The sequence below is a fragment of the Neopelma chrysocephalum genome, unplaced genomic scaffold, assembly GCF_003984885.1.
Source record: "Neopelma chrysocephalum unplaced genomic scaffold, ASM398488v2 Primary Assembly neopelma1_72, whole genome shotgun sequence".
Lineage (NCBI taxonomy): Eukaryota > Metazoa > Chordata > Aves > Passeriformes > Pipridae > Neopelma > Neopelma chrysocephalum.
In genome coordinates, this window is record NW_020897732.1 from 10,288,684 (window position 1) to 10,309,142 (window position 20,459).

At 40.2% G+C, this 20,459-nt stretch overlaps 1 protein-coding gene across 1 annotated transcript in view; it reads left to right on the forward strand.

Annotated features, from left to right (window-relative positions):
* Positions 1-20,459, forward strand: part of RHEB (Ras homolog, mTORC1 binding) — a 39,724-nt gene that overhangs the window by 14,604 nt on the left and 4,661 nt on the right. The window contains exons 2-7 of the mRNA XM_027686882.1: positions 3,592-3,663; positions 9,971-10,038; positions 13,179-13,261; positions 17,422-17,478; positions 17,579-17,626; positions 18,168-18,249. Coding sequence (XP_027542683.1) covers positions 3,592-3,663; positions 9,971-10,038; positions 13,179-13,261; positions 17,422-17,478; positions 17,579-17,626; positions 18,168-18,249 — 410 coding nt within the window. The remainder of the gene's footprint in view (positions 1-3,591; positions 3,664-9,970; positions 10,039-13,178; positions 13,262-17,421; positions 17,479-17,578; positions 17,627-18,167; positions 18,250-20,459) is intronic.

Consider the following 20,459-nt stretch of genomic DNA (forward strand, 5'->3'; position numbering starts at 1 on the left):
TGTGGAGCTGTTGTTTGACTTGCTCGCTGGCTGGTTGCATCATTTTGGTCTCCTGGGTTTGGGGGGAAGTTGGCTGCCTATGAGAATTGAATCTGGGCTTTCCCTCTGCCTGTTACAAGGAGAATGAGGATGTGGGACGGGGACAGTGGGCAGGTGGTGGTGCAGCAAAGTAGGGGCACGGCCTCTGTAGGGAGGCAGCTGTTCCTGAGCCCACCCATGCTCAGTTACTCATCTGCTTGGTAAATTGCCTGGTGTTGTAAAGCTTGAATTTTAAGGCTAGATTACATACTACAGCTCTCATCCAAGTAGTAAAAAGATGAGTAAAACTCAATTTGGCAATTGTTTTGCCTTGACAGTTGCAATGGCATTTGAAACTGATGTGCTGTGATTGCACAGAGTGTTTATGGGACGTTGGGTTTCATGGTGCGAGTGGTCTGGTGTGAACAGAAATGCGACAGCTTTATTTTTTGAACTGGCTTTCTGTCTGAAAACCTGCTCCTTTTCTGTTTTGACAGTGGAAAACTCTTTTCTTTTACCACTCTCACATAATACCGTAAACAATGAATTGTGTATGCAAATACACTTTGGGTACTTCTGGACAACTTGAGCTTTCAGCCACCTGGGACTTGTATTCTAAACACTCGTAAAACACATTCCACACAGCCCTTCCCTTCTGTCCTCTACCTACAGGGAGAGGGAGAGTCTGTAAACTTGGAGGATTTTGCTTGTAACTCCTCTGCCATGGAGCATCTGGTGCTTGGAGTTACCGTAGCAAGGCTCTGCACCCAGCTCCCAGCCTTGCTTCTGCTTGTGACACTTCTCATTTTGGTCTCAATGGATGTTTATTTTCCTAAAACTTGAGTACAGTGGGTATGTTAAATGTACCAGTATGGAGGATGCAAGAAGGAAAAGCTTAACAGAAAAATGTGTGGCTGTGTTCCAAATGAGGGCACACTGGAGCTGAGCGTTTCTGAGGTGTGCACCCTTGAGTAATCAGGTAATCAAGCCTTTGCTGCTGGTGTCAGGCTTGTCCTGTTAAGGCTGAAGTGTGCTAGCGGTGTCTGCACGTGGAGTCAGAGGTGTCTTCCCAAATCCTCCTCCCTGCCGTGCTCCAAGGTGGAGTTAACACATTGGCAGACATAGTTGCGTGCAGTTCCCTGGCCCCTGCCTCATGGACGTAATGTTTGTGTTGCAATCCTCTCTGAAAACCTTGCCTGATCTTTCTGGGGAAAGAGCAAATAGGAGCTAAATTGTCAGCTTGATTTTCTGCCCTGTCCGCGAGCATAGGTCAAAGGCCTGGAATAAAACCTGTAGGACAAAGTTCAAGCCGAGCTGTTGTTTACATGGTTCTGAGCGCGGCTTGGTCATGGGTGAGACATGGCAGTGGGGTGTTAATGACCCGGGGTTTGAATTTCTCATGTCCACTTTGGAAGCCTTGGTTTAAGTGGGATACTGTTACATGCACTTATCCCGAGGGGGTAGGTGCGGAATCCAAGACTGGAGAGCTTCCCTGTGGCTCATGGAAGAAAGCAGGCATCCTCTTGTGATCAGGAGCACATCATTACTGAGAGACTTGTTACCAAGCCAGGAGGAATTTAGAAGGAGAGTTGTTGGAACACTGGTTTTGTCTGTTTTTGTTTCCTCCTCTTTCACTGTTAGGAGGAAAGCAGTAATTAATACAGCTGGGTGTTAAATGCAGCGTTTTCTGTTGGCTCCCACTCCTTCCTGGGATTCAGTTCCCAGGCTTAGCACAGACAGACAGTAGCAATCAAGTCTTTCAGTTAGTTTAGGATCCTTCTTAGGAGGAAAAATGTTCAGTGATGATCTGTGCTACACTTAGCTCTTCTTATCTTGGATATTTTACAGCCTAATATAGAAATAGTTAAATTTGTTTTGAAACGGAGTGCTTAATGTGCTGGTATTGGCAAAGAATCTGGAAGCATGAACTCTGGGTAGCAACTTCATAAGCTGAAGAAGAAATAGTTTGAAAATTCACCAAGTGGTGTCCAAAATACACAGTTTCAGAAAGTTGCTGGGATGCAGAGTTTCAATCCCTAATCTGTCCTTATTAGGAAGATTTTGAATGGGGGGGGAGGGAGGTGTCCCTTGCTGGAGCAACAGTTTAAAGTGCAGTGTCCTCTGTCAACTTATGCACAGTGAGCGTGACACCTTCAGTGGTGTTGTTAGATAAGATCAGAAAATGGTGTCTAAGAACATGATCTGAGAAAAAGCAACTTGTTCAAATCTTGGTCTTTCTGGGATTTGTCTGAATTTTTTGGTTTTTAGCATTGTTTCTTGAATAAACTGGCATGACATTTGAATACACATGCTCATGACACTGAGCATGCCAGAAAATTAAATAGAAAACTGTTTTTTAGTATCTCCTGAAGAAATGCTTAGGAAAGGACTTTTCTACAGCAAAGTTAAACATAGTGTGGTCTGAGCACTGCAAGTGGGCAGCCTTTATCCAAAGCAATTTATTCCTGAAAACAATTTTACTATTTAGTTCCACCACAACATTGGTTATTTAAGAGGTCATTGAGAGGCTTCCACTGAGTCGGATGGTCTTGAGTCAAAATTTTAACTCAAGGTCATATTTTGTTTGTGCTTCTTGCCGATGAAAAGAATATAAAGGAGCATGAAGAATATGCTCATGTCCAAAAGCAGCTAATGCACTTGGCAATCTTCTTAGGAGTGTATTTGTCCAGTAAACATAATGTAATAGGATCTAGTAGATTCCCAAATGTAGAGGATGTGCTGTAATGGAAATTGTAATGCTTGAAAAGTCTTCAGTTGCAGAACTTTAAAGGTCAATGCAGAACTTTATATGGTCAATGTATGTGATTTTTCTTCACCATCTTGTAAAATCTCTCAAGACTGAGTTATCGGGTTTTTTTCAATTTGCTACTAAGTTCAGTGTTTTGCATTACTCTAACTGAAATTTGGAACATAAAGTTGTCTGCCAAAGTATAGCAGTTAAATGGCTTCCAAAGGAAAAAAATCCAATTATGCCCCCTCAGTCACTGCTTAAAATACAGCATCCGCTGGTCTGTTGTGGTGTGGCAGTAGGAGGATTAATAGGAGAATATGTTGGTCTCAAGAATTTTGAGATCATCCTTTTGTCATGGGAAATATGTTCAATCTTCAAGTCAAACCAAATTTGGCTAATTCTATCCAAGTTTTCTTTGCAGTGACTGAAACTGATTTCGAGTTTTATTTGCCTCTTGACAGAAAAACCTTCCAAGTATAGCAGTTTGTTAAATTTAGTTCTATGAGGATTGTACACTGCTGCTTTTAGATTCGTTTTAAACTGGAGGAGTCGTTTAAATTATGCCCAGTTAAAACAAAAGCAGAACACATACCAAGTAGCTTTTGCTCTGCTTTTTATATGTTCAGGAGACCCAGTTACTAGGAATAGGCATTTAATTTAAAACTAGGTCAGTTGTCATGTATAGATACTTGAAATGAAGCATACAAAGCTCACATTGGCTAGATAGCTAGATAAAACACTATCTATCTACTAGTAAGTGTAAAGTGATAACAACCTGAAGACTTGTTTCAATCCGTATTTCTCTTTTCCGTTCTTTACAGGAAAATCTTCACTGACGATTCAGTTTGTGGAAGGACAGTTTGTTGATTCATATGATCCAACCATAGAGAACAGTAAGTAAATAACTGGCAAGCTGCTTTTCTGTACCTAAGTAACTTATCAGAAGTCCTTGGCGTTATACACACCGCTTATGTGGGCATTTACGTATTAACATGAAAGCTCGTTAATTAACTCTTAAGTCTTATTGCTCTTTTAAACCAACGTTTACAGTATTGCAGCATGGAAATCACTGTGTACCTGCTTCTCCAAACAGCTGAATTGTCTTTTAACACTAAATGAAGGAAACCCTAATGAACCTGGCTACAATGCATCTCCTTGTATTGTATTATGTTGTTGGACATCTGCTTCCCCTAATGTAGTCAGGGCACTTTAAATTACATATGTCATACCTGTATGAAAATGTGCCACTATATACGAGTATTCCAGAGTCTCACATGTCTTATTGGGTCAGTATATCCGGATGAACATAAAGCCATCAATACCAGTCAGGATTAAATGGCTGCCTTAGAAGGTTGACATGCTGTGGCCATGATCACTTGATAACCTTTTCAATTACTCCTTTCCAGCTGTTTGATAACAAGGTTGGTACACTATCAGCTTGCTGCAAATACTGAGTATTTGACTTCTCAAGTGTCTTTTTTCTCTTAGCAGGGTTTTTTTGTTGGTATTAGTGCCTTTGTGAATAGCTAATGTAGTGGGTGGGTAAAGACATTAATACTAAAAATGCTGCCAAGAGCAAAAAGTCACTTCAGCAGTGAGTTACCTGGTATTCATTACAATCCAGGCATCTCTTTCTGAGCTAGAGATGGCCATAAAGTACTTGAACAACTGCAGTGCTACTCTGAGTAACTTGATCATACTGGTTTACTTTAATTGTGTAGCAGATAAAACTGGTTTCATGATTGTAGCCCTGGAGTTTCTTGTATTTTAATGACTTCTGAAATGCAGTGGTTTTAGTGTTTTAAACTTCTGCAGTAGGATGCTAAGCCTATGTGATACTCTGTAAGTTTGAATGAAGCAATCAGCAGAATAGGGTTTCTTCTGAATTTTTATGTGGTAATAATTACGAATCAGTAGCTCTCAGGATATTTTATTCGGGATTATTTTATTGCTTAGAACTAAAATTCAAATGCTACTTTTTGAGAAACTCTCAATTTACTTAAGCAAGTCAGAGTAGATAATTTACCCCTTGGCCTGAACGATCTGAATGTTAGCTCTTACACAGATGTCATTCATACTAAGGCTTTCCATCATCCCTTTTTACTTTGCTAGAATTATAAGTAAGGTATGTTTTAAATTAAAACTACGCACAAAATACTGAGGATTAAGTTTCTGTATTTTAAATCTTAATGTCAGTTGGGACAGGTTATTTTTACTCTCTCTTCTATATAAATGCAAATTATTTAAAGTAATCTTTTTAAGGTTTATGCAGTTATATGGGAATGAACAAATTTGACATGGAGTCAAAGTCCCTGTAAAACGCCGAGTCTGTGTCATCTTGTAGCCTTTTGACATCTTGGTACAAGCTTAGCTTGTTTCATCCTTTACCTGTTGTCTGTAGCTGCTGTTAGAAACTCTGTAGTTGTGTATCTCACACTGGTAGTGTTTCTTAACTATGAAAATACACCACAGATGAATTTTTCTCTTACTTAATCCTTGTAGTCTGCACTGCTTGTTTGATCTGAATTCTAATCATGGAGTATGTCATGGCCATGAAGACTTGTTGGGCGGGGACATCTTGAAAAGGCTTAACTTTTCACTTGATTTCTTATTTATTTGGAAAACAAACAACATTATTCATTTGGTGTAAGTCTTGTGATCTGTGGCTGTGGCTGGAGGAATTTGCTTTTTGAAAGGTAGAGAACTGAAGGGCCCTTCTTGCATCAGAACATATTGCTGGGAAGTAAAGGTTGAAAACATTGGGGTTATGCCCTGAGGTCCAAAACAGTGGGAAATCTGTCCCATCTTTAGGCCCTAGAATGCCTGATAAAGACACTATTTTAGAATTGCTTCTGTGAGGAAAAGAATAGAGAACACATTCTAATTTAACAAAAATTTTAAATTTATTGAAGGTATCTTTTATAAGACAGAGATTTGCAACTAGTTTTGATGGGTGTGTAGTATAAACTAATTCTTTTGACTCATGTACTTAATATTTTTAAATATTTTTTTTTATAAATCTTTGATCATTCCAGTCTTTTGACACTCCCAGCTGTATATTTCTGATTCTATGCAGGGTCATAAGACACAAAGTATGTTATCAACTCTTGCACTTTTCCTAGCTTGTAATTTCAAATTTGGTGGACAATGCTGGCAAAAAGTGTTAAAAAGTCCAGGTTCCTGTACTAGGGACAGTGTTGCAGAATGTTGCATTATTCCAGTGCTTTTTGTAGGAGGTTATAAAACCTTTTCAGTTTCATCTGGTGGTTGGGTCTACTCTTACGAAAAAAGTACATAGTGAAGGGTAAACTGACCTGTGTGATTTATGTTTTGTCTCCAGAAAATTGTCCTTGTAATTTATTACAGTATTCTACCAGCACTGATGAAAGGGTAGTACTGCAGGTACCTTAATCTTTATAATTTTTGTCTTCAAATAATAAAACTTGCACAAAATGCTGAGTGTATAGAAGTGCTAAATTGTATAGAAGGCAAGCTATAGTCAAGCTCTTACAGGAACAAGTAGTATAAGCCTTGAACAATAGGAATAAGACCTACTATTCTAGGAATTTCATTTTCTAAGTGTGAAAATCTCTACCTTTGGAATTGTAAAGGGAAAATCAGGTGTATCAGATTTCACTGAGTGTTTGTGAAGGTGAACACTGCTTCACTGCTGCATTTTCCTTTGCTAGTTTATTTAAGTTAATGAGGATGTTGAATTCAGTTGCTTCTACTAAGCTTGTGTATCAGGAAGAGTAACTTGTGTTCTATGGCAGCAGCGGAGATGAGACCTCACTGCTTAGCAAAAGAGATTTTCCCTTTCTGAGTGTCCCAACAGGAGTGGCACCACAATGGGTGACTGTTCTTGAGACAGCCAGGTTGAGAAACTAGTGGAAACTTGTGGGAATGTTGGAAGGAGAAGATCCCTGGAGAGGAGGAGAGTTGTGGAGGGAGTCTGTGTGGACACTGGCCTGGATGGGGCTTTGAAGGCAGATTAGTTCACATGAACTAAAACCATTGCAATTTAAAACTCGAAAGTTTTACAGGAATGAGAACTAGAATCTGAATTTGGAACTCAAATAGGTCAGAAGGAACAGATAATGAAGACATGCACATATCTCCACCCACCCTATCTTTGCAGGGATGTCTTGTGTTTCAGGAAAGATGACAGCCCCAGTCTCAATTATTTTCTCCAGGTCCTCCAAGGGCTGCCTGGCTGCTTTTTGATTTTTGTTGCAGTTTTGGAGGGGCTTCAAGCACTGTTCCACAGCTCTGTGGTCTTCCTTTCTCCCTTAAACAGGCTCACTAGCTCCTTAAGGAAAGGACAGATCTTCCCCCATTCGCTTCCTACCTCCATTCCATGTTTTTTGATGCAACTGTGAGAAGTGTATTAGGAAGGGGGAGGGGGCTGGAGGAACCCTAGGTGTTGTGGAGGGGGTACCTATGGGTCTGGTAGAGCATCTTTAAGGCTAAACTTCTTCCACAAAGGGTGAATTGTGATTCTCCTCAGGAGCTGCTGGTGAGCAGCCTTCTCAAGGGGGGCAAGTGAGGCTTCTGAGGAAAATTAAAAATAGCTCTGTTGCATCACACATCTCAGTGTTGTGAAAGATGTCCTAACAGATTAGTGACAGGCATTGACTTTGGAATGAAGACAGCAGAAAGGGATGCAGGAGGCAGTAACCCAGGAACCCTAACGAGGTGGTTGTATTTAGCTACAGCAGTGATGTTGCACCACTCTCCTACTTTCACTCAGTATCACTGTTGATCTGAAAGCCTGCATTTGTTTACCTGCCTTTTTTTTAATCATAATGGCTTGTTTTCACAGCAGCTGTCATTTGAGTTGCATATGCAAATCATTTCATTCAGGCTGGTGTACTTGATCTTAGGGTAACACTGATCACTGGAGCTACGGGGTGTAAAGTGTGAGCATGTCCTTTTCCAAGATCCATGTTCCAGTTATGAGCAGCATTTTGCAGATGCAGAATGACTTAGGGCTGCAGAGGTTGGTCAGGCCTGCTGAGTTCAGTCCTTGGCCTACCAGGAAGAGCCAGGCTGTGCAGTGATTGTATTGTTGTTGTTTTTCTTGCTCATCAGCACAAAGAAAGGCAACGTGTCCCAGGATGGTAGGTGACGGAATTGGAAATGGTTGATTCCTCTGGATCAACAGATCACAATAAATACGCTTGCAGGTTTTTCGGATGATGAAATTCTTAACCAGGAATATTTTTTAAAAGCTTCAGAGAAGAAATGAAAGTCATTAATTGTGACTTCATCGAAGCAGATCTGTCTCCATGCAGTGGGCTGTGCTTAGTGCTGCAAGGCTCTGCACTGAACTAACAGTTCTGTGGTGACTCCTCCACGTTTCCCTTCCCTTATCTGTGTCACACTCTCTTCCAGTACTGATGAGGATGATGATGTCTTTGCCGGGTCTCTTCTAGGCTTCTAGAATAGTCTGAAAAAGCTGTCATCTGTCCCTTTTTAAATATTAACTTCATGATGCTCTTGAAGCTGCTTTGACTGCAGAGTGCTTTGATGTGTATGTGCAGTGTCAAGAGACTGGAGACTGTTGTTTCCATACACCTGTTAATGCAGTGTGTCTCCAGAGGAGTCTGTTTTCCCTCTGACTAAAAGCAGGGATATTGTATTATAGCAACGCTGCCTGTTAACATCTGTTCAAACAAACAGTTTGTCCCCATCGCAGTACTCATCCAAGGCAAAGAGCTGTTGTGGATCCTTGTTTTATAACCTAAAACTTTTGTGCAGCAATGACAACAGCAACCAGACAGTGACTTGAGAGCAGCACATGTGCTAGATCAGCTTTGTTAGGGGATGGCCAGGGTAAGGCAGGAGCTTTGATTCTCCATTTCAAATGGCAGTTGCTGGTATTGTAATGGAAGTTGTAGGTGTGCTTTACACTGTTGATTTGGACACTCTGTGTTAGCTTGGCTTTGCTGTTTGAATTGCTCCATTTTTTTGAAAGGGTGCTTTGATTTATGAGGTGGGTTGAAACCTCCAGTTTCAGCTATTTCAGCCCACTTACTTGAGATAATGCTCAAATTGTGCAGACTTGACGGGACAATGACCTTTGGGGGAGGAGGAAAGTTGGACAACTTCAGCTTCTAGGAGACCCTGTTCAAACCCAGAAAGCGTAGGCAGGGGACTGCACAGTGGGGTTGGGAACATCCAACTGTGCAGCTTTGGGAAGCTGTGGACAGCTTAGCTAACACTACACTGACCCATTCCCTGACTCTCTTTCCCTGCTCATCATTGCAGTGACAGATGAGGGTTTTAGGACTGTTAGTATTTGGGAAAATGACGTCAACCAGAGGACAACACAAACTTTACTCAGTATACCAGAACTGTCCCATAATGGTGTCTGGAGTGCATCTTGAAGGCCAAAGCAGAGCTCCAAAACTGGGTTTGTGTGTTCTGGTCAGTACATTATTATTCCTACAAGAGCTGTGACGCTGTTTGCTTTTGCAGTTGCATAACACAAACATTGAGTAAGATTCCTCAGCTCACAGCACGTTGGCATTTCATGAATCCGAGGAAGAGAAGCAATTCTCATCGCTTTTGGGACTGAGTGTGCTTCGTGACTGAGGACTAGATGGGCTGGAAGCTACAGCAGATGTGAAAGCAACATGGTGAACTTCTAGCTAATTGTCATTATTTAGGTTTAGTGTATTCATAAGTGCGGTTCTGTGTGTTTTAGCCCCCAAAGATTTTTTTTTTTATTTTTTTTAATCAAGATCACTTACTTCATGGGATTTACATTTAGGAAATTGATTGTGCTAAACTGCTTGGAAACTGAGGAAAATATCCTATAAGTTCAAACTTAGCTTTGATGCCAGTTGTGTTTAAGTGTCTTATGTTACCAGTAATTACAGTTGCCTCAAAGTTTCTTAGAAATGCATGTAAACCCCCGTTTTATTCTGTCCTTTTAAGAAAGTAAAGGAGGAACAGCTGCATCCAATGTGGGAATCTCCTGAAATTTGAAATCTTAAAGTAAATTTCTGAGTTTTGTTATCTGCAACAGACAAGTTAAAAGTACAGCACTCGATGTAGCCTTTTATTGCTACTTTAAAGCCTGTAACTGAAGTTTTTTTTCTTAGTGGCTTGGCTGACAATGACACAGATGAGTGACTTCTGATCCCTTCCTTGTGTGTAATTCTGACATGTTTCTGTATTTCTTCTTTGTTCTAGCTTTTACAAAACTGATCACAGTAAATGGCCAAGAATATCATCTTCAGCTGGTTGACACTGCTGGCCAAGTAAGTTATCTTTCCTTCTTTGAATCTCTCTTCAGAGTCAAGACAATAGGTATTCATACTTCTGTTGAGCTAAGTTTATAGTGACCATGCATTCAGAGGTGAAAGTTAACTTAAAAATGATCCTGACTTCTTGTTTAGTCACTAAAGACTTCCTTTGTAGTGTGTATTTAAAGGCTTTGGTTTGGGGTTTGTTAGTGATTTTTTGTTTCGTTTTTTTCCTGTCTATTGAATGGATGTCTAAAAAAGGGAAGAGGGAACTGCCTTAACTCTGTCCCAAAAGTTCATAAGTAGCTTGTTTGATATTTACAGAGTAAATTAGGAGTCTTGCTTTAAATGGAAAATGTCACTGCAGTTAACCATGGGGAAATTTTCCATGAATTTTCCTATTTGTGTGTGCTCCAGCTACACCACCATGACTTGTATCCATGACACAGTCATGGGGAGTGGGCAGAAATGCATGGAGGTGGTACTCACTGGGCTACCAATAAACTGCTGCAGTTTGTTTACATTTTAACACGATGGTTCACGAGTGCGTCCGAGCTTCCCGTAATGACAGGGAGCACAGGAGGAGACAGGGAACACGTGTCCTGGAGTGTGCTCAGGAGCTTTGTGAGGTGCAGGTGTTCATTACATACAGATCTAGGTGTTCATTACACAGGGCTGCTTGGCTGAACTTGCACTGCACGTTCCGTGCACGGGAGTGCTGCCTCTTTTGAAACACTCTGTATTAGGGAAAAAAAACATCAGGGATCATTAAAACCCTGTATTTTTATCCTTAACGTTTTTTTTGCTTACGTGTTCTTACCTTCTGTGATCTCATATGATGCCTTTGGGTTTTACCAAACTGTGAGTAGTGTTAAACAACGTTAGTGTTATAAAATCTGCTGCCAGTACTTAAGAACTGTAAAGCTGTGGGACGCTTACTCATAGCTGGGGGACTATTCAGAAGGGCTGTAACCTTCTAGGTATGTTTGATTGCTTTCTTTGAAGAACACCATGCTGTATTTAGGTGGTGTCAGCTTGTGGTGCTCATCAACAACACGTATGATCTCTGAGCTGTCTGAGCACAGTACTGGCCACACGTTCTGGGGCAGGATTGTTTGATGGGGATTATTCTGCAGAGGAGAGTGAGGGTGAGAGAGGGGCAGGCTGAGAAGTGTGAGCAGCAGAGGAAGCTCCATAGGTGTCATTTTGTGCCATTGTAAGTGCACTCGCCTTACAGCTCCGATTGTGTAGCGCAGTGATAAAAGAAAAAATTTCTCTTTGAGGAGGAAATTGCCTTCTGGGAAGGCAGTGTAACTCACCAGTAACATACCTCTATTGCTGAGGATTGATTTAACGTTATACGGTATTTTAGAGCCAAAATAGCTTCTTTCCCAGCCTGTCGTTATTTTAAAATTTAATTCTTCGTGGAATGACTTGAACTTTGAGTTCTGGCTCACAGGGTTAGAGGGGAGAGATGATTTGGGGTTATGGAGGGTGTGGCTTGGACAGATTTCTTTTTTAAGTCAGTCTTGCTTAATGGTCCGTAGGGAGTACTTATGTGTATACAGCACAGCAAGGATTATATTGTAGATTTGTTATGTACTTTTGAAAACCTGGCTATGGCTTCAAAGGTTGTAGCAACATTGTTATATCACTTGACAAATTTTTTAATTTGACCCACAAGTTCCAGGGAATTGGCAGGTTGTCTTCCTTCTCCTAACAAGCTAAAAATTAAGTCATGAATTAGAAATAGTTGAGGTTATGGCACTTATTTTTCTTGGTACTCCTCCTCTGTCCTATGTCTCTTTACCTGTCATGGTTATTTACTGAACTCTGTGCAGTTCAGTTCAACAGGAGTCTTAGTACAGGGTCACAGAAGAGAAGTGCAAAAGGAACTCTTACCTAACACCAAATTCCAGCGGATTTACCAGGAATTCCTGAGGAATTCCGGGTAAAGTCAAGCAACTACAGAGCTGCACTTTCACCTGTTTTACACACTAGCTTGGATGCCTCCTCTATTGACTTTGGGATTACACATCCCACTGGAGTGGCAGTTTGGCATTTCACAGAAGATGGGGGAGGGCTGCCCTCTGTGTGTAGCAATAAAGGCAAATAAGGGCAGCTTTTGTCAAGTGTTATTCTTTCAAACTTTTTTTGGCTGGATCTGTGAAGTTGATTTATAAAGAGTTTTTCCTCTTCTGCCAGTTAGGGAAGTTTGATTCCTTTTGGCTGTCTGGATTTAAGCTGTGTGATTGCACTGTTCCATCTGTTCAGCCATGACAATATACAGAGAGGTTATTTGATCTTATGCTAAAATTAACATTTTCAGAAGCACAGGTTTAACAATTTGAGAACTCATCCATTAAGAAGTATGGCTGTTGTCAAAATGGAAATTTTTACTGGGAATATGAGTTGGAACAACTTAGGTTTTTAACATTGGATTCCTAGTGTTTGTGTTGCATTACCTGCAATATATGAGTGTTTCATTTCCATCTTTGGTCAGTTCCTTTTCTAGAGGGGTCGTAAATTCAGTGATGAAGTTTCTGGTATTTTGTTTGGTTTTTTTATTTATTTAAACACTTGTCATATAATGTAAACTTAGAGTTGTCATATAGCATCTAATAACTGTATTTCTTGCATCTTTAGTTGATAAACATTAGTTAGTAAGCCACAATTAATCACTTCCTAACAGACCCCTTAGGTAATTTAGATGTGATCAGTGTCACTTGAAATTACAAACTGCTAGATCCTGTTGTCAGCTGTTGAAATTAGGATTTTGAAATGTATCACCAGCAAGATAAGAGGCGTAGTTACTAATTAGTGGTGGGACAGAGTAGATGTTTTGTACTAATAGAAACTGATAATTAAGCAGGATAAGAGGATTGGGAATAGCTTCAGCTCATCCATAGTCTTAGAGGGAATAAAACAGAAAAGCTGTAGATTAAATTGTACAGTATACAGACTGACTTTAGCTTTCTCTTAATTTGGTAAAGATTCCACATCTGACATTGTGTTGAAAAAAATTCTGAAAGTACTACCCATATAAAATGCACCTCATGTCTTAGAAATATGACCAGCTTATCTGATGGTGATCTGATAGCATCAAGTTCTGAACTGTGGCAACCTTAATTTTAAATGCAATATTCCTTCTACAGGATGAATACTCCATATTTCCTCAGACGTACTCCATAGACATCAATGGCTACATTCTTGTTTATTCAGTCACGTCAATAAAAAGGTAATAAAATCTGTTGTTTTCTTCTGGTTTAGGTATTTTCTGGGTTTAGCTCCTGCCTCTGCTGTGTTTTCTTTATCTGTGAATAATTCAGTTAATATCTCTTTCCCTTAGAAATACAATAGAAATTAAAATTAAAGCTTTTTCAGAAGTGTCCACATAGATCCAAATGCCACAGGCACTTTGCAGACTAATATGCAAGGTGCCATGTAAGAAATGAGACAGTGCTGAACTAGATTGTTTTGAGGTGTAAGTAAAAGTACAAAGAGTGATTTCAGGAATAACTATAGAGTTCATTGCATCAGATACAAAGGCAGACATAAACCCAAACCTAAAGGGCACTGTACCTTCATGTGAAGTACCCAATTAGTTGCTAGATCAGTCGCTCAGTCTTGTAGCTTTTTACAGTACTGAGATTTCTTTGAGTTCTTGTCTTGGATTGTTCCAATTAACCATCTGAAATTTTCTTATAAACAGCAATGTATGACTCTTGGACTGCAGACTCACTCTTGACGTGCTGCAGCCAGAGGATCTGTTTTTTCCATGCTGTTAGCTGTCCATTCTGATGTGAGGGCAGAGTCCATCGTAGCTGGAGTGATTTACTTGCAAGTGATTTATTGGGCCTTTGTATTACTTTGTCATCTTCTGTTATTTTCTCCCTTCTTGTGGTCACCTTGCTTGTTTAAGTAGTAGTTATTCTTGAGGAGATGTTAATTTTCTAATATCGTACAATATCTTCTTTTGCAACAGCCGAATTAATCCTGTTTTCTTAAATTTTTTTTTGAGTTAAATGAATAAGATCTTAGACCTTTCACTGTCATCAGGTGCAAGAGTAGTAGATGCTTCTCTTATACTTGAAGAAAGCTGATCAGCTCTTTGTGAGTGCTGAAGCATTCTGTGTCTTTTCCTCTAAATCAGACAAAACTGGTCATTTCAAGTGCTCTTTAGCAGACCATTGTAATACAACTTGCCTGTTGACTCTTCTGTACTTCTCAAAGAAAGGGTATGGTCTGGTTATGAACTTCTGTTGCTTCCAAAGTCTTTAATGTTGAACAGATTTCACAGTCCTTCATTCTTGGTTTTCATCTTCAGTTCTGAAGTAGAGAACGGCAAACACATCTGATCTGGAGGAAATGCAATGGATGTTGGGCTTTTGTGTGTCTAGAGACACTAAACTACCTAGTTCCTTTGGATCTGGGTTTTTTAATGAGGGGTTCAGTGTTGATGCTGAGTAACTTGTATGAAATAGGAGTTAGTGTTCTCTGCCTTGAGTAGACAATCCTCCACTCCCAAAGTGAGTACAGAAATGTTCACCGATAAGTGGTACTGTGAGGCCAAAAGTGGCTTTGACTAAAATCACATGGAGGATTCTGCAACTTGTGCTCTTCCTTGGTTGGCAGCTAAAGGACACGTTCTTAGCCACTCAGTGGTTGCCTCGTGATGTCTGTGGTAGCATTCAATTGGCTAAAACAGAAGCCAAGTTATGGTGAAAATATGAACAGGACAGAATAGTTTAAGACTACAGGTAGAAGCTCTTACCACCAGTATTTAGTCTTGATCAATTTATTCCGAGATTGTTTGGGTTTTGGGGTTTTTTTGTTCCTTTAAATTTTCAAAGTACCGATGAGCCCATCTTGTTCAATTCTTTGTGTTCTGTATCAAGACAGTGTTTAGGCAGTAGGGAAGATCTTCCACAATACTCTGATAGCATCAATGATTTGCCCAGGCAGTCAGATCAGTCACCATCTGTCTTGACTTCTGTCCAAGTGTGTGTATTGATCTGAGTATTGATCCAGCTGGGGTGAGAGCTTTGACAGCAAACTTAATAGAAATGCTCTTTTAAAATTACCATCTTCCCTGCCAGCCTCCAGTGGAAGTTTAAATAGGACTTGAATAAGAGCTAATGCCCTACATTTTTCATATTCCCAGGCTCTCAGCAACAAGGTGCTGGGAGGCTTTTGCTCTAGTTCAGCTTAATTAAATTCCAATTTTGTATCTTGCTAAATTCCATGATTTCCTGTAACACAATTATCTGCCAGCTAGTAATTTTTTTTTTTTGCATTTCACACATTTTGCTGTTTTCTGTAACCCATTTGCTTGACAGAACTAGAAAGGAGCTCTTATAGTCTCCAGATCTCTCTCAGTTTCACAGCTTAGTGTGATGATGTTCTTTTTGGATTGGTCAGCATCTGTCTTAGTGTGTCACTGCTCCTTCTGACCTTAATTATTTGAAAAGCTTTCTAGAACACTAATTGGTCAAGCCAGTTTCATTCCTGGCAGTTCTTAACAACTTGTTTCTGTGTCAGAATTGTGTTTGAGTTTAAATAGCACTTCTGGTGTGACTTCCACCTCGGTCAGTTAACAAAGATCAGTTGTTTATTTGTAGTATTTTTGCTGGAAAAGGAAGCTTGTGAACTCCTAGACAAACAGACAGATACCCAGAATTGGGAAATGGGGAGCCCAGGTTGGACAAGAACACCTGGCAGCACTGTGCACTGGGACCTCAGGTGGGGACTCACCAGGGCTGTGCTGTGGTGTATTTCTGGCTGAGCTGGAACAACACACCTAATAGGGGAGAGGAAACAGAGATTGTACTGTGCCAGGGATTCAGTTATCCTGTGGCTGCTGTGCTCAGATCCTTCCTCTTTCTTCAGATGAAAAACAGTTTTGTGGTCTGTAGCAGATTTTTTTGTAGCATTTTCATTCTTCTTTCAGTTTCCAGGGTCACCTAGTTCTGTGTGTAGCGTTGCCTCTCAACTCTGTCACAGCCAAGCTCCATTTAATTTTTTTTTAAATAATTAGGAGTGTCCAAGACAAGTTCTCAAGACCAGAATTTCACTAATAGTTTTCATCATAAGCTCTTTGTGTCCTTGAAGTGCTTTCATTGATTTCACATTTTCCTGTAATCTGTAGTATCCAGCTTGAGTTACCAGTAGTAAGTTGTGCCAGACTGAGTCAGGCTTTTGTTTACAAAGAACTCATTTTCTTGATAGGATATACTGAAACTATTAGCTGAACATGGAGAAGCATTGTGTTCTACTCAGTCTCAAAAATTATTGCTGCAGTCAGACAAATTGACCTACTTGACAGAAAATCCATCTTAAATGTGGTAGCATTTATTGTTCCAGAAGTGAGAGGTTTTAATGCTTTGAGTAGTGTTTTTAGGCACCAGGTCTTTGATTGCTCTGAGGTGGAAGTGTGTTTGAGCGCTGCTCTATTTTTAAGAGTTTCAACTCTTAATTGAAATGCAGTGCAAGTCAAGACACTGCCTGTAGCTAACAACCTTGGAAACTGGAGAAGTTTCAGTCCCTTTTTTTTTTGTTGTGTGTCTCATCTGTGAGCCTGTGCCTCCCTTAAAACAAATCTGAGTTGTGCACTTCGTGTACCAGCATTTATTCCATCATGTAACTAGAGGAGCACAACATCTGCTCTTCAGCCCTGTTTATAGCTTGTTCCCAAAAGTACTAAATGTCAAATATAGTGGATTTTGTTAGTGAGGTTTTTGCCTTCTTGGTATTTCACAGTACTGCTTCTTTACCTCCTATCATCCAAACTTCACCTACATGGTAGGGCAACAGACAACAACTATTCGAATAATCACTGTTTCAATGCCATCCTGCAGATCAGTTTACTCACTTTCCATAGAAAATTGAAATTTTAGGCTTATTTTGGCTTTCACATAAGTAAAACTTTAAAATTATATATGAACTAAGTGTTCTTAAAAAACAATGTATTCTTTTGAGATGGAGCCTGCTTAACTAATTACTTTTTCTTTCCAATTGCTTTAATTTGACATACTCATCTGGGGTTGTTGGACTGTAGCAGTTAAATTTCTCACTGCAGATACAAACCAGATGAGAGGTGGGAGGGACTTGGGGTGATTATGTGTTAGATGCATCAGTCCTGGGTAATGTTATTTATTTCTGCAAATGCCATAGCTGGGAGGCTGTAAGGGTAGGCACAGGCTGGTCTCTGCTGCTGCTGGGACCAGTTTGCTGTTGTAACACAAGTGGGTGAGACTTTGGGGCATCTTTGTTGTTCTGCCATTGTACATAGAGTAAGTTTTAAACACAGCAACCTACATATGCATGCAATTGCTTGTGTATTGGGTATTGAGGATAAACATCAGAGTGCATGTGTGACTTCATCCCTTTATTTTGCAGTTTTGAAGTGATAAAAGTTATCCATGGCAAGTTATTGGATATGGTGGGAAAAGTCCAGTAAGTAGTGACACTTTCATCTCATTTCATTGCAGGCATATTGCTAGTGCTTTGTTCAGTATACTGTAACTGTTCTGAAGTTCTGAACTTTCTTTCACAGAATACCCATTATGCTGGTTGGAAATAAAAAAGACCTGCATATGGAACGGTATGTGAACTCCAGAATGTGGGAAATGCAAGGCAGCAGCCCACATTCCTGTGGCTGCAGCGCGCTGGCTTTGTTCTTGGCTTTCCATAACTAAAATCAAATTGTAGGTTAAAATAAGGTACTGGCAAAGGAACTGTGTCCAGAATGTGAACTGTGAGCCATGAACTTCTGTTGTAATGTTGATTTTTTGCTATAAGGTTCCAGGGACAGTCATTTAACACTCTGGGTTTGTTTGTGTTTTTTTCCAAAATAAGTAACAGAAGTGTATTTGTCACAACTGTACAATACCAGATGATATTACAGGTCATGAAAATAAAGCAGTAGTTTGGGACAACTGCTCTTCTGGGTCGCAGAGGAGTTTTATACCTGGCCCAGTAGTGCATTTGACAGCAGCCAAAAGCAAATGCTTTGGATCAGACTTCACAAGACATTCCTGTTACAATGCACTTAATGTACTTTGGTACTTGGAGGTATTTCTTGACATATCAGATTCCAATTTTTCTGCAAGCTATAAAGAACATACTTTTCTTTCTTTGGTCAGGGTGATCAGCTATGAAGAAGGGAAAGCTTTAGCAGAATCCTGGAATGCAGCTTTCTTGGAATCTTCTGCTAAAGAAAATCAGGTAATGGATTTAAGAGTCACTTCATTCAAACAGCAGTGTAATGGATGACTCATAGTTAATAAAGGAAGCTGAAGTATTTGCATGTACTCTACAGATATTTTGTGTAGATGGAAACAGAATGGCTGCCTGCATTCAGGTTTATGTGTTTTTTCCATGCAACTGTCAATGGGAGGAGGAAGTGAAGAACTGAAAGTTAAGCTTCTCTGAACATAGCAGAACACTTAGTGACAAAAAAAACCCCCAGATTCACGTGGTGGGTGGGACAGGGTCTGTTACCTTAAATAGGAGGTCACTGATTATACAGCAATGAGTTGGTACGAGGGGATGAACCTTGTGTATGAAGGTGCTGGGCAAGGCTCAGTCTCTCTGTCGTGGGGAATAATCATTCTGTGTGTCCATGGGGTGGGGGCACACAGAAAAGAGTCAGAACACAGCAGAAGTTCAGCACCACTGTGACACAGCTGGAGTGAAGCTGCACAATCTGAAGCATTTTAACCCCCACACATTTACACTTGCTGGTCTCCTATCACAGAAAGAAAATGTTTAATTACACGGTAAATAACATCTTATTCTTGGTTGCTCTAAATAACTCTTTTTAAAATACCTCCTAAATATGTTATCTGAATTTGTTCCTGTGGCTGGTAATAATATTTTGTCATTGATTTGACACCTTACATATCTTAAGCTACAAGAGCCTCCTAGTTGAGATGTGAACTGATGGATAACTGCTGCAGGCTGGAGAGGAGGTGTAGGTTTTTTCCCTTCTTTTTTTTATTTTTTTCCTATAGGTCTCAAGAGCATCAAAGCTTTTGATTTTTGAAAATATAGACACATGATAAGGTCACACATTTAAGGTAGCATATCACATCCTCGTCCTCCTTGATAACATAAGCACAATCAGAAGGGCAGTCATGTAGCTATGACAGGACCTGTTTCAGCAGCCTTTCTTTCTTTCCCTATCTCCTATCCCCAAAATCAAAACAAAAGCTTTTGTCCAATGTTTATTGTCAACAATTCTACAAGTTACTTGAGTAAAGTTGGATTTTCCCTGGAAGAAAATCTTGGATTGTTTTTGGTCACCAGATATGGAACACTTGGAGTTAGTTTACCAGTATTTCTGACTTGTATGAACCTTGTCAAAACTGGGTATGATGAAAGCATGAAATTTCTCAATACCTTCTCTGTATGCTGGAGAGCTTCAAATGCATGCCAAAGGAAATTAAATTGACAGTGTAAAGAATAAACCCATTAAAAACATCTGATCTTTTTTTTCCACTTCTTTATTTTTAAATGACTTAATACTTCTGGATTAGGCAAAGCTATTGCCAGTGCTCTTTTTCTTTTGGCATATGTTCACAATGTGTAACAGCACAGCAATTCATATGCAGCAGAATATCTTACTGGTAACTTTTCTGGAGTTTTTATTGTTCTTGAACCAAGAATAAAAAAGGTTGGCTTTATTTATGCAAAGAAGCTGCAAGCTTTCTAGGATGCTTGGCATGTCTTGTGTGTTAACTTGCTGCACTGACAAAGCCCCATTGACTGCCATGTATTTGTGACTGTTCCTTAGTCTCAGACTGTCTGTATTAAGTTAAGCTGCCAGCTGGAATTTGTATGGCAAACTTGGTAGCCTTCAGGGAAATCAGAATGGCAATTGCATGTCTGATACTCAAAATCCTGGACAGGCCTGTACAAATCCCACAAAAAAAAAATAAAATCAGAAGTTGTGTGTATTCTTGCTGGCAAAGGTCTTCCTTTCAGCAGGATCCTCCAGAACAGCAATTGCAGGTCACTGTAAGTTGTGTCCCTCTGGATTTAGCAGCAGGTTGTCAGAGGCAGGTGCTCGAACACAGTTCCTCCTTCATGCCTCTTACATAATACACTTGGAAAATTTGTCCAACTTGAAGTTTGGGAGATCATATGTCACTTCTGAGATGGGTGCTCACAGCATGTGACCATCCTTCAGGCTCCCTGACATATTTCCTTCGGAGGGTCGGGATGTACGGAAGAAAGAGGGAAGGAGCCCAAAACTGGCACAGCTGCCTTAGTCTGTCTTGCAGACCTCCACCTCTGAAGAGGTGGAAGATGGAGCATTGAGAGCCAAGTGTGGAGTCTGGATCTGTGGGGTGCTGAGGGAACAGGAGATACCTGGCATTGTAACATCCCTCCCTGTGGGTTGGACCAGGAGCACTTCTGAACTCAAGCGGGTT